Source organism: Barbatula barbatula (genome assembly GCF_947034865.1).
Source record: "Barbatula barbatula genome assembly, chromosome: 12".
Lineage (NCBI taxonomy): Eukaryota > Metazoa > Chordata > Actinopteri > Cypriniformes > Nemacheilidae > Barbatula > Barbatula barbatula.
Genome location: NC_136775.1, coordinates 9490793 through 9503352, shown reverse-complemented (window position 1 = coordinate 9503352; position 12560 = coordinate 9490793). Strand labels below are relative to the sequence as shown.

The window sequence follows — 12560 nt, the reverse complement described above, 5'->3', positions numbered from 1 at the left end:
GGGGGGAGGGGCGCGCGTCGTTGGTTGACGCCAGAGCAGATCGTGAGTTCTTGAAAATAAAATGAATTAATTGTAGGCTACCACAAGATACATAAGAAGTGACGCAATATAAAAAAATACATTTTATGAAATATTATGTATATAGTTTTTTTTAAATCTCATTTGTTTAGTTTTCTACCGTGCAATTTAATATAAATATCAGGCATAAGCCGCACCATCCTTCCCCAACATTTTGTTTATCAATGTTTGAAGAGTTTGATTCCAAAATTAGATAACAAAACAAATACAGGCACTTACACAATTTCGGAACAAAACTCTTCAAATATTGCTCAACATGCATGCAAACAATTGCTGTGAAATGTAGGATTTCAGTCTTTGTATGATAAAAAAATGAAATGATCACTTAGATGGGACATGGTGGGATGAAATAACATTGGTAACATAAGGAGCTACAGGCGACGCCATGCAAGATCACATAAGATAAGAGCATGACTGGACCTGCATACATAACTTCAAGGTAGAAAGCAAGTCAAATTGAGGAAAAGGGTAGCAGAAAAGGAGAAATACAGATAATAATTTATAACACCATATAGATGTCTGCCACTAGAATTCATCTCAGCACTTGATCCCTCCTCAATGAGCCACGTATGTTAAAAAGAAAATGAATCAGAAATGTTTACAGATAATCAAACCCCCTTACTAGACTTGTGCTATTGCAATATATTAAGGGTCAATTGAAGAAGTGATTGCAGGGATAGCATATTTCATACTGTATTTATGAGGTATTAATAATCGAAGTGAGAGTCCATGTACAGTAGATGACAAAATATACATGACTTTTTTATTGTTGATGATTGTTTATTCTCCTTTTCACACAGATGTTCAGTTCTGGCTTGGTCAGTGAGTGCATTCCCTCTTAAAAAATGAAATTTGCCTCTGGGAGCAATAGGCAAATTGATATATGAGTGTGTAAGATTCCATTCATGTTTGAGCGAGCAATAGATATAGTTCACTGCGTGACTGTCACATTGAAACACAAATTTTGTGCCTCACAAAATTCTCAAAAAATGTCAGCCATCTGCAATTTTACAAACAAAGGTTGGGGTGACAGTGTGGGACATTTGGCAGATGCTTATAACTACAAAAGCATTAGGTAAAAAAAGATGAACAACCACTTTATAAAAATGGACAAATTACAATAATGCTAAGAAACTGAAACCAAAACTGTCCTCAGTAGGCAAACAAACAAATATAATTTTTTATGTTTGTTTGAGCGGCCGACTGAACCAGACATAATACCATTGTCTCTACCAATGGCGTGTGGTCGCTCAGTGTCAGTGATTTGATCTTAGAATGCACGCACAAGAACTAAAACAACTTTTTGATTTTTTTCTGTGAAATCCTTGTTGTGGCATCATTACGCCCAAGCACAACATTAGCGCCACAGTTCAGCATGTTCATCATGGGCCCTTCATAGTATCTTGGCCTTGTAAAACCTGAAATGGTGTGATCACACACTTAAGACTTTGCATGCGAAGAACGGCACACTTACTCTCCAGAATTTTATCTGATCAGTAGACCCACCGCCAATCTACTAACAGAATCTCAGACTACTCAAAGACAAAGGGCATATGACCAGAAAAGAAAGAAACAGCTATTCATATAAGGAATGTATGGAGATAACTTGTCTTATCAGTCAGCTTTCAGCAGGACTAGCAAATTCTGTTGAGTATCTCTGAGATGATGTATTTTTGTACAGGCAAGTTAGCATTTTAGGACTTGCCGCTCCATCACCCCAACTCTATGAGTTTTTTAGGGGTTTTTGGTAAATCGCCTGAAATAAGGTCCGACGTTATCAAAACCTCTAAATATTTTCGCGTTTTATTCTATGACATGGGTTTTCAAACTAGGGTCCATGGATCCCCAGGGGGCCTCCAGAATGGTTTAAGGGGTCCCCAGAAAATGCTCATACTGATAAAACATACAGTGCGTCCATGTAATGGAAAAGGCACAACAAATCCAACTTTGCAACTGTTAAGCTTTTATCAAGTTTTTAAATCTGTTTGACTTTAGTTTGACCCTAAATAGAATGAACCTGTTTTACAGTGTGTCACATGTACACATTGTCACACTTCGTGTTGGGTAACCTATAATGTGTTTGGATAGGACAAATCCTCATGTAGACATATGATTGATGATGGGTATTGACAAAGTCCATTTAGGAAAGTCATGTCACTCGGCGGCCATGTTTGCAATTCCTCCTTGCAGCTATTTCAGTCATAGCAAGACCACAGTAGTCCTATCGACTAGAATAGGGACAGGCAGATATTTCTGAAATCACTGGCTTTATATATTTAACTGCTCTGTTGAACAGAAAAAAAGAGGATATTTTGAAGAATGTGGGAAAGCAAACAGTTCTGGTGCACTTTCATTGTAATTTTTCCCACTATGGTAGTAAATGGTGGCCAAGGACAGTTTGATTACAAACATTCTTCTGAATATCTTTCTCTGTGGTCATCAGAACAAAGACATTGATATATATTTAAAGGCATAGAAAATTATATAATTGACTCACCCTTAAGTGGTTTTAAACCTGTATAAATGTGTTTATTCTACTGAATAGAAAGGTAGATATTTGGAGGGATGTCAGTAACCAATCAGATCTCATCCCCCATTTACTGCCATAGTAGGGAAAATAAATACTATGGTAGTAAATGGGGATAAGATCTGTTAGGTTAATACTGACATTCTTCCAAATATCTTCCTTTGTGTTTAGCAGAACAGAGAAATGTATACAGTTTTGGAACAATTTAAGGATGATCTATCCCTTTAATGAACCCAGAATTAAAATATTTGGGTGAACCATGCCTTTAAATATTCAGATTTTCTTGAACACAAAGCAATGCAATACTGACCGAACATGTTTGATTGTTTGTGTGACAAAATGGATAAAGGGGGTGAAAGAGGGGGCGCTGAGCCACAAGAGTACAACAAGCCGGGGCTTGACAGTTAAGCAAAACAAGTTATTCTCTGGGGCAAGTCTGTCATTTATCAAATACTTCTTGATGGTCATGCATCATTAGAACTACACAACCTTGGCTCAAACCCCTTTCTCCCAGACCTAACATGAAGTTGAAGCTTGAAACTGGGTATGTGTGTACATCATGTAAGATGGTTCCTGTGTGTGGAGGGGTTTCAAGATGTCATTCATTTGTCATTCAAGATGACAAAAAGGGCCATTGATCGAACAGTACAATGCAAAGTACACTGACAAACGCTTGAATTTCATTATCTCTTTTTCCTTCCAACTGCTTGTTTCCTTTTTGTGTTTGCATGCTCACTGCTTTCCTTGGGTTGACGTTGTGGGACTTTAGTAAACAAAGCTGTCTTTGTGCTCTCAGGTTAGAGAGAAAGAGCCCAATCTGCTTACTTTCTTCTATTTTCTATCTAGTCTAAAAATGCAACATGTCTCAACATGTATACAGCACAGAATGTCTAAATGGGACATATTGGTTAAGTGTGACATAAACAGGCAGCGATGACACATCTGAAGTTCACCTAATACAGTATGTAACAAAATAAAATTTTGATTGACAAAAATATGAAACTATCGCTATCATCTGAGTGAAGGTTTTTGTTTTTTGGCGTTCTGGATCCATTTTTGCGCAGTGGAGAGTCGCTGAAATTAACAATGGAGGTCTGTATGAATCTCATTAACATCTGGAACAGAGAGCAGAAAAGGCTCCATCACACATCCAACGCTTGTAAGATGAGCCTCTCTCATAGCAACCAGAACATCTGCCACTTTTGTGGATTTCCTTATTAAAAAATCATAAAATGATTATAACGTGACTTTTCTTTCCTCGTCATCATGTTCATTTAGGGAAATACCATCCATAGATGCCATCATGAACAGTATAGATGTCCTTGTGATGTCAGTCTGGTGTTTCTCTTGGATCTGTGCAAAACACCATCATCACAATCTAGGTAATCACAACGATCAAGGTAATGTCATTTTAAAGAGCATTTTTTGATAAAGACATTTGCACAGTTGAATGATTTATGCACACAATTAAAAGCATACTATTAAAGGACACAATGCTTTTACTGTTTTGTTTTAGAAAAAGACAAAGAACTGAAACACCTTTTGGAGCCACCAGTATATGCCGAGGTCACTGCTCGTCATGGACACATGACCATTTTGCCATGTATGATGATGATCAAACCAGCGCACTACAGAGTGAAGTGGACCAACATTGAACCCCTCAAAATGGGAGTGCAAAACATAGTGCTTATAACAAATGGACACGCAGATAAAAAGTACGGCTCACTTGGGCCTCGAGCGTCTCTTCTGCATGCACACAGCCTGGATGTTTCCCTTCGCCTTACCGACCTGGAGCTGGAGGATGACGGCAGCTATCAATGCGAACTAATCAATGGAATTAAGGATGAAAATGTCATCATTACTGTGAGAATTGAAGGTACAGTCAGAACAACTAATCACATGTGAGTCAACAGTTTGTTGAATGACACAGAAATGCTCACTGGATTGAGAGCTAGCTTGCTGTGATTTTCTTGTTATCTTCTCATCTTCTTATTGACAGCTTGATTTATGACTGTCAATATACTTAAAAGCTTTCCACTTACATAACTCATTTTTTAAATTCCACATGTTGCTTTACTCCAAATAATGTTTTAAATGATAGGCTCACAATGCATTTCAGGAGTTGTATTTCCTTACCAAAGCCAACATGGCCGGTACAGATTTACTTTCTTTAATGCTCAAGAGGCTTGTGCTGAGCAGGATGCAACTCTTGCCACATACAAGCAGCTTTATCGGGGTAAGAATCTTAAATTCATATTCACACCTTGTTTGATTTAAGATATTTCGGCCAATTTATTTTATTACGTGACCTTTCTTTAGGCTTTTCACTCCATAGGCAATATTAATCAAAAATGTATTTAATATTGAATAGCTGAGTCTTCTTTGACATGGGTGTATGGTGCATTGTATAATTGCTTGTATTCATTTTGGAATATTCTCATGTTTGATCCTTCACTGCAGCCTGGACTGAAGGGTTGGATTGGTGTAACGCTGGATGGCTGAACGATGGAACTGTTCATTACCCAATTCTGCACCCACGGCCGGCTTGTGGAGGTGGTCGCCTGCCAGGCATCCGGAGTTATGGGGTAAGGGAACAAGGAATCTGTTGTGCTCATTTTGTTTTTTGCATTTAATCGCTTTAACACCAAATTTATTTCTGGTGTGAAACAGATGACCGTTTTTAAGAGTACATTAAACTATATTAGTCTATATTAAACCCTTATAGATTTACAAATTGGGTCCAGTTTATTTACAGTTGTGTAAATTCATGACCTATTCTTCAATTCTTATGTTTACTGTACATACACATAAGGTGAAACTTTATTGCAACTGTCATTTTAACTGCAAATCTGTTTATGTTTAAAACAAAGGGTCATTAGAAACGTCTCGGTTACGTCTGTAACCTCGGTTCCCTGATGGAGGGAACGAGACGTTGTGAGAGACTGACTGGGGTTTGATCTTGAGAACCTACCTTCTCCGAGATAATTAATTATAAAACGCCAATGGGCTTGGCGAATGGCACGCGCACGCCAGTCTCCGCCCCGTGCATACGGGTATAAAGGAAGATGGCGGCGGTCATTCACTCACCCTTTGTACTGAGGAACCTGAGAGGGCACTCCCGTTCACTGCAGTGATTCGGTGCAGCGTTGTGGCATGAAGTCACAACGTCTCGTTCCCTCCATCAGGGAACCGAGGTTACAGACGTAACCGAGACGTTCCCCTTCAGTCGGTCTCTCGACGTTGTGAGAGACTGACTGGGGATCAATCTTAAACGCCACAGCGCTTGCACCGATATCACGACCTCTAGCGGAGCGACCCTGACTGGGCTAGCGAGTCACAAGAGTGCTACCGCGAGACGTAATCTTCCAGTCATATAGTATTGGTCATACTGAGAAGCCTCTACTGACGGCCTCACGGACAGTGGCGTACGCCTCTAGTAGCGAGGAGCTGGGAGAACCCGGCGGGGAGACCAACATGCGGAAAGGTGTTAGCCCGAATAGGGGACAATCCAGGTGGGATTACCACCGGCGGGGAGGTCACAGATTCACCAATCGGGAAATCCTGAGTGAGGAATTCAACACACGGGACGACCCAGTGGGGAGTCACTACGTATGGGGCACTAGTCCTAATACAGGGGTCTGCCTGAGCAGGGATGACTCTACCTATAACGGACCTGGTTCTAACAGACGGCTCCGCTCAGTCTGTTACCAAGTGCAATGATTAGTGATGGATGGAATGCCTATACTTCGCCCGAGAGGGGAAAGTAGGTAGGCTACAATAGCGCACTAGTCTCACCTGGTGAGGGGAGAAGGCGCTTTCACAGACGTACGCCCAAACCAGGAGCCCACCCTAAACGTTGGCGGCGTTTAAGGGCATGTGCTGCAACTGGTTCCACGTGGAGATTTTAAAACCTCGTGAAGGTACTGGGCGTAGCCCAACCCGCAGTTCTACAATGTCTGCCAGAGAGGCGCCCTGCCAGTGCCCACGAGTGGAGTGGGCTCTCACTGCCAGTGCCCACGAGTGGAGTGGGCTCTCACTGCCAGCGAGCACGTCGATCCTGGGATTGGTACCCAGTGCGCCACCTCTGTTTGGAGACAGCCCCCCCCGGGTGCTGTCTCCCAGAACAGACAAAGAGCTGCTTAGAGCTTCTGCGGCTCTGTGTGCGGTCCAGACCGAGGCGCAGCGCGCGTACTGGACACAACACATAAAAAGGTTGGGTCTTCCTCTCCGGAGGGGAGCGCCTGCAGGTTCACCACCTGGTCCCGGAAGGGAGTAGTGGGAAGCTTGGGCACGTCGTCGGGACAGGATCTCAGGACCACGTGAGAATTACCGATCCCGAGTTCCAGGCACCTTTGGGACACAGAGAATGCCTGTAGGTCCCCCACCCTCTTGAAGGAGGTGAGCGCCACAAAGAGTGCATCTTTCATCCAACTGAGGAAGATTGGCAATTCTAAGGGGCTCACCAGGGCCGTACCAAGGCCCTGTAGGACCACATTAGGGTCCCAAGAGGGTACGGAGCGCGGCCAAGGTGGATCCACCCTTCTCGCGCTCCTGAGGAACCTGGTGACCAGGATGTGCTGACGGGGATACTTACCTGCGGGTCAGCACTGATCCGATCAGGCAACTCCGCGGGTTCTCCTCCCGGGGAGAACACCAGGACAATTTGGCGCCACTATAAGCGTATAACCGCCTAGAGGCGGGGCTCTAGCCTGTAAGACAGTCTCCCGGACCGCTAACGGGCAAGCCCTCGTCCCGTCCAGGGGCCAGGCATGGAGGTTCCAGAGGCCTGCATTAGGGTGCCACAACGTGCCCTTCCCCTGCAACGGAAGGTCCTTCGTCAGGGGAATGGGCCAGGGGGGCCGTCGTCAGATCTACCAGATCCGAGAGCCAGGTCTGGTTGGGGCAGTATGGCGCCTGTCCGAGCAGAACCGCGACAACGGGACCAGAGGGACAATCTGCTTCACCGTGCCGGGGAAGGCTGGTGCGGTGGCTGACAGTACGGTCACCTCGCACAGGGGGGACCCCCCGGGAGGTTGACGGCTCTGTATGTTTACCTGCTTCAGGCGGCCTGACGCAATGTCCAGGGGAGATTGCGGTCGGCGGCCCGATCCATCCAATACACCGTCTGGACGAGAGTGTTGTGGAGGAAAACCCAGGGGAGATTTGTCTCTTTGAGAGTATGTGGGCGCCGGACCCTAAAAAGGGCCCAGACTCGATGGAACGCGGCAGGCAGCATCCTTCTCCGATCCGGCGTTGGAAAGGCCGGGATTCGGGCCCAGTAAAATCTCCCCCTGGTTCGTCCCGTCAGGGCCGCTTAAAGGACCTCTTGGCGGGCTGCTAACGGGGAACAGATGCCCTCTACCGCGGGGGTCTCTCTGGTGGGTCGTCCTCTGGGAGGTTCCTCAACTGGAGGGCCGCCGCGGGAAGGCAGGGCTGCTGGGAACCAGGCTGTGCCCGAGACCATGCCGACCTGTTGGCGGGCACGTTGCGGCGTGGCAGGATCTGTTCGATCGCCTCAGTCTGCTTCCAGACCGCGGAGAACTGCCGTCCTCCACGGTATCACCAAGCAGCCCTGCTTGCGAGATGGGCGCATCCAGAACGGGCGTTCTGGGCGCCGCTCACCTGTGCAAGACTAAGCCACAGATGCCTCTCTTGGACCACCATTGTGGACATCGACCAACCCAGGGCACGTGCCGTGGCCTTCGTCGCTCTTAGCGCGAGGTCTGTGGCAGTACGCAGCTCACTCATACGAGTTGGGTCGGACTTCCCGCCGTCCAAATCCTTCAGGACTTTCGCCTGAAAAACCCGGAGGACCGCCATGGCGTGGAGAGCGGAGGCGGTTCGTCCAGCAGCACTGCAAGCCTTCGACACGTGTCGAAGAGAGCTTACATGCTCTGGACGGGAGTCTAGGTCGAGCCCCCCCAAGTGGCAGCTGTCTGCGGGCACAAGTGGCCCGCGACTGCACGCTCCACGCGGGGGACGTGGACATAGCCTCTAGCCGCCCCACCAACCAGGGAAGTCACAGCCACCGAGCCCTCCGGCTGAAACGCGCCGAAAGGGGCGCATTCCAGGACTTGGCGAGCTCGTCATGCACCTCCGGGAAGAATGGTAACGGAGTGGGGCGTGGCTTTTGACCACGCCCCCGAAACCGCGCATCTAGCCGCGAGCGTTCCGAGGAGGATGTTGTTACACCCTGCAACCCGATGCACGCGGCTGCCCGGGAAAGCATGGCCGACATCTCAGCGTCAGTCTCCTCCGGAGCTCGACTGCCTGACGACAGGAGATCATAGGAGTCTTCCGTATCCGATGCCAGCAGGCAGCTGTCCGACGCAGCGACAGAGATAGCGTCATCATCCGTATGCGAAGTCTTACCACTATGAGACGGCCGTCTGCCGCTCGTAGGGGACGAACCAGGTGAGCGTGAAGGGGTATAGATGGTCCGCGAGCGTGAAACTGACGGAGCAACATCTATCGGCGTCCCTAAATCACCCCCGCCGCTCGCCAAAGCGGTCAACCTCGCCGAAACGGCAGCTGAACACGCCTGGGAAACAGACGGGGTGGTGGCAGCGCTCAAAAGCACGTAGCCACCGTGACCGCAACACCCTGATTGCTATGTCCGCACACACGGGACAAACCGCATCAGTGAAACCTGCCTCAGCATGCTTGAGCCCCAAGCAAGTGACACAGGAATCATGGCCGTCAGACTCCGGGATGAGTCTGTCGCACCCAAGGATACAGCTACGAGACATGCTCGTAGCCGGAGGGACTTACCTCTTAAGGTCTGTAGCCTTCTGCCGAAACGCCCAGGGGAAGTCCACCGAAAGGAGAAGTCCGCTGCTCCGCGTCATAAATCCAGCAGGTTTAAAAGTTTTCTCGAAGTCGAGTATCGCGTGTAGCATCAGCAAACACACAGGTTCCGAAGAACAAAGGATGAGTGAATGACCGCCGCCATCTTCCTTTATACCCGTATGCACGGGGCGGAGACTGGCGTGCGCGTGCCATTCGCCAAGCCCATTGGCGTTTTATAATTAATTATCTCGGAGAAGGTAGGTTCTCAAGATCAAACCCCAGTCAGTCTCTCACAACGTCGAGAGACCGACTGAAGGGGAACAAAGGTTTGCTCTTTAACCCTAATACACTATCAATGAGACACTCAGTTAGTTCGGTTGTAAAAAGTCACAATGGTTTGTAACTTGAAAAGAATCATGTTTGGCTATAATTTACAAAATCTTGTTTTTAGAAAAATCTAAAAATAATTTGTTAAAAACAAGAAAGTTTTCAGAATAGTTTTTTTGCTTAATTCTGCACTTAAAACAATTATTTGTTGTAAACTAAAAAAAGCTGCCTTAGAATTTTGAGTTATTTATTTAATATGTTAAATTATTTAATTAACATAAAAACATTAGTTATTACATGAATGTTAACTTAAAAGTTTGAGTCAATTCAACTTAAAAATATAAGGCAGCTAGGTAACTTAATTTAAATTAAAACAACAAATATTTTTTAATACCTTGATTGTGAGCATCCATCTTCTTCTAACTCTTCCAGGCTCCGTGTTCTACATTCCAGCAATGTTGAATTTTGTAGAGGCAGAACATGCCTGCAGAAAAGAGGGTGCCGGACTAGCAAGGGTTGGTCAGATCTTTTCCTCTTGGAAGTTTCATATGCTGGACCGCTGTGATGCAGGCTGGCTGCAGGATGGCAGTGTTCGGTTTCCCATCATAAACCCAAGGGAACGTTGTGGGGGAGTTTCAGAACCGGGCATTCGCAGCTTTGGCTATCCCAGCAAAACTTCCTGCCTTTATGGGGTTTACTGCTACAGGTAACTGCTGCAGGCTTTTCCTCCAGCAGGATACTGTATACTGGCTTACTGCTATGTTTTATGTTTACTGTGCCTTATCCTTCATCTCTGCAGAACATAACATTAAGGGGGAAATTATGGACACACAGCCGTACTACTCTGCATTCAGTATTGTTTTTTGGCTAAATTACAGCTGTAGAATGCAAGTTGCCTTTAAGCAGAAAATATTCTTGGAAAATTTCACTTCGAAGTTAAGAAATGATACAAAACCTACTGCTAGAATAGCTAGATATGCACTTGCCAACTCTTTAGTCCTGACTGTGTTGTGCACGTGCAGCATTGCATATGCGTTTTTAAGAACAAAAACAACAGGCACTAAACATTAGTAACAGTGTTTATCACACACAATGGGTGAGATGTTCTGGTAATACATTTTCTTTGAGTTAGCAAATTTACAGCATGAGTTATTAGCAGCAAGAACAGTATGTACAGTAAACTACACATAAGTCTAGCAATTTTTTAACAGAATATACAAAGCGGCCTTTGTAGTCTGTTTTACTTTAGAGCAATAGGCTAGAAATGCATATCATACATAATATAAATACAAACTTTTCTGTTTTTACTTTGTTAATTCTACAATCCAGAAAACCTTTTTCAAGGGTTTACATTTTAAGAAAAGTGACAGGCTACTTTTGTGATGTTAGTATTTTGTTTAAAACCAGGACATTTCAATGTTGTTTTGGGTGGGACCAGTTGTAACACAATGTGAATGTGAATATATTCGGTTGAGACTTTAAAACAAGACTTTGCATCATTTACAAATCACATAGGGGCCTACACATACAATGTGTTCCTCAACTACAACAGAAAGCTGTAAAGTCAAAATAGATTCATAAAAAACATTGTTTTCAAAAAGAAAGTATTTCACAAATTAAAAAAAACTAAGTTAAGTTAGAATGTTAACAACAGATGTGTTAATTTGATCCCTAATCAGTCATCAGGAATACACATATTTAAAAGCTCTTTTATTCACCTTTGTTTAAACTAGTTTCCCAAATTTCGTTGAGTTACATCTGACTGAATGAAAACTTGTAAGCACATTTTAAAGATTGCTCTGATTGCTTGCAATGTAATTCATCTGATGTTTCTAGAGTGTAGTATTCACTGGTTTCAGGACATCAAAAACTAAAATAGGATTTTGTCAGTGATGCGTGAAACAAACCATAGTATTGGGTCTAAAATTGCCATCCTCCAGAGTTACGCTATACCTGATAAACTGAGCACCAAGTCGCAGAATATCTGAAGTCTGCAAATATAAAACCTCTAGACTCATCTTGGGTCTAGAACTACAGTATTATAAAGTATCTTCCCTGCTTCATAACGCTTCATTGACCCAAACTTCTCACACACATGAACAAACAAATGGGATGGGCTGGTGTTCCTTGCCTAACTTGATCGGCAAGCTTTACAATGTCAAAGTACAATACATGTGGCTGCAAGAAAGGGTTTTCTTCAAACACACTAGATCATTTTTATGACATTTTCCTATACAGTAGCATGCATAAGAATATCCCACTATGTTGGGACATGTTAGGTCTATGAGTTCTTTATATCAAGCTGAGTTTCAGTTGGCAGACTATTTTGAGTGTGGAAAACACAGAACATGAATGAGTAATGTTGATGATTATTGCACTAAAGGGCTATAATGTCAAACAAAAATTGTGATTCAGACCAGCTGAGATTAGACAGGAGTTGTTTCATTTCATAATTTATTTGAAAAAGAGAAAGAACAGGATGAAATGAAACATGCTGGATGCTTGGTCCAACAGTTACAAGCTTTGTTTGGATGTTGCTTATTATCAAGTGTGCTTATTGTGTGCAAAATGAGGGTTAAATTGTATCTTAGAATTACAAAACTTGTAATTCAGTGTCATGTGTACATGGAGAGAAATTGAGTAGAAAGGAGCTGAGATGGGTATTATGAGTGTTAATGATTATTCGGCCCTATTTTCCTTCATGTGTACTGTTTTATCTGTACCAGTGTTGATGCCAAACTTTATAATTGTGCTTATGCAGCATTCGCAATAAAAAAAGTAATATTTGTTTACCCCAGATTGCTTTTTGGAGCTTCAAAGTGGGTTACTCTAATGCCAT

At 44.2% G+C, this 12560-nt stretch overlaps 1 protein-coding gene across 1 annotated transcript; it reads left to right on the top strand.

Annotated features, from left to right (window-relative positions):
- Window positions 1–3519: 3519 nt before the first annotated feature.
- Window positions 3520–12512, top strand: hapln2 (hyaluronan and proteoglycan link protein 2). The gene is made up of 7 exons (XM_079469840.1): window positions 3520–3566; window positions 3670–3764; window positions 3884–4005; window positions 4122–4481; window positions 4725–4841; window positions 5066–5190; window positions 10154–12512. The coding sequence occupies exons 3-7, from the start codon at window positions 3909–3911 to the stop codon at window positions 10181–10183; spliced, it is 729 nt and encodes a 242-aa protein (XP_079325966.1). The 5' UTR covers window positions 3520–3566; window positions 3670–3764; window positions 3884–3908; the 3' UTR covers window positions 10184–12512.
- Window positions 12513–12560: the final 48 nt, after the last annotated feature.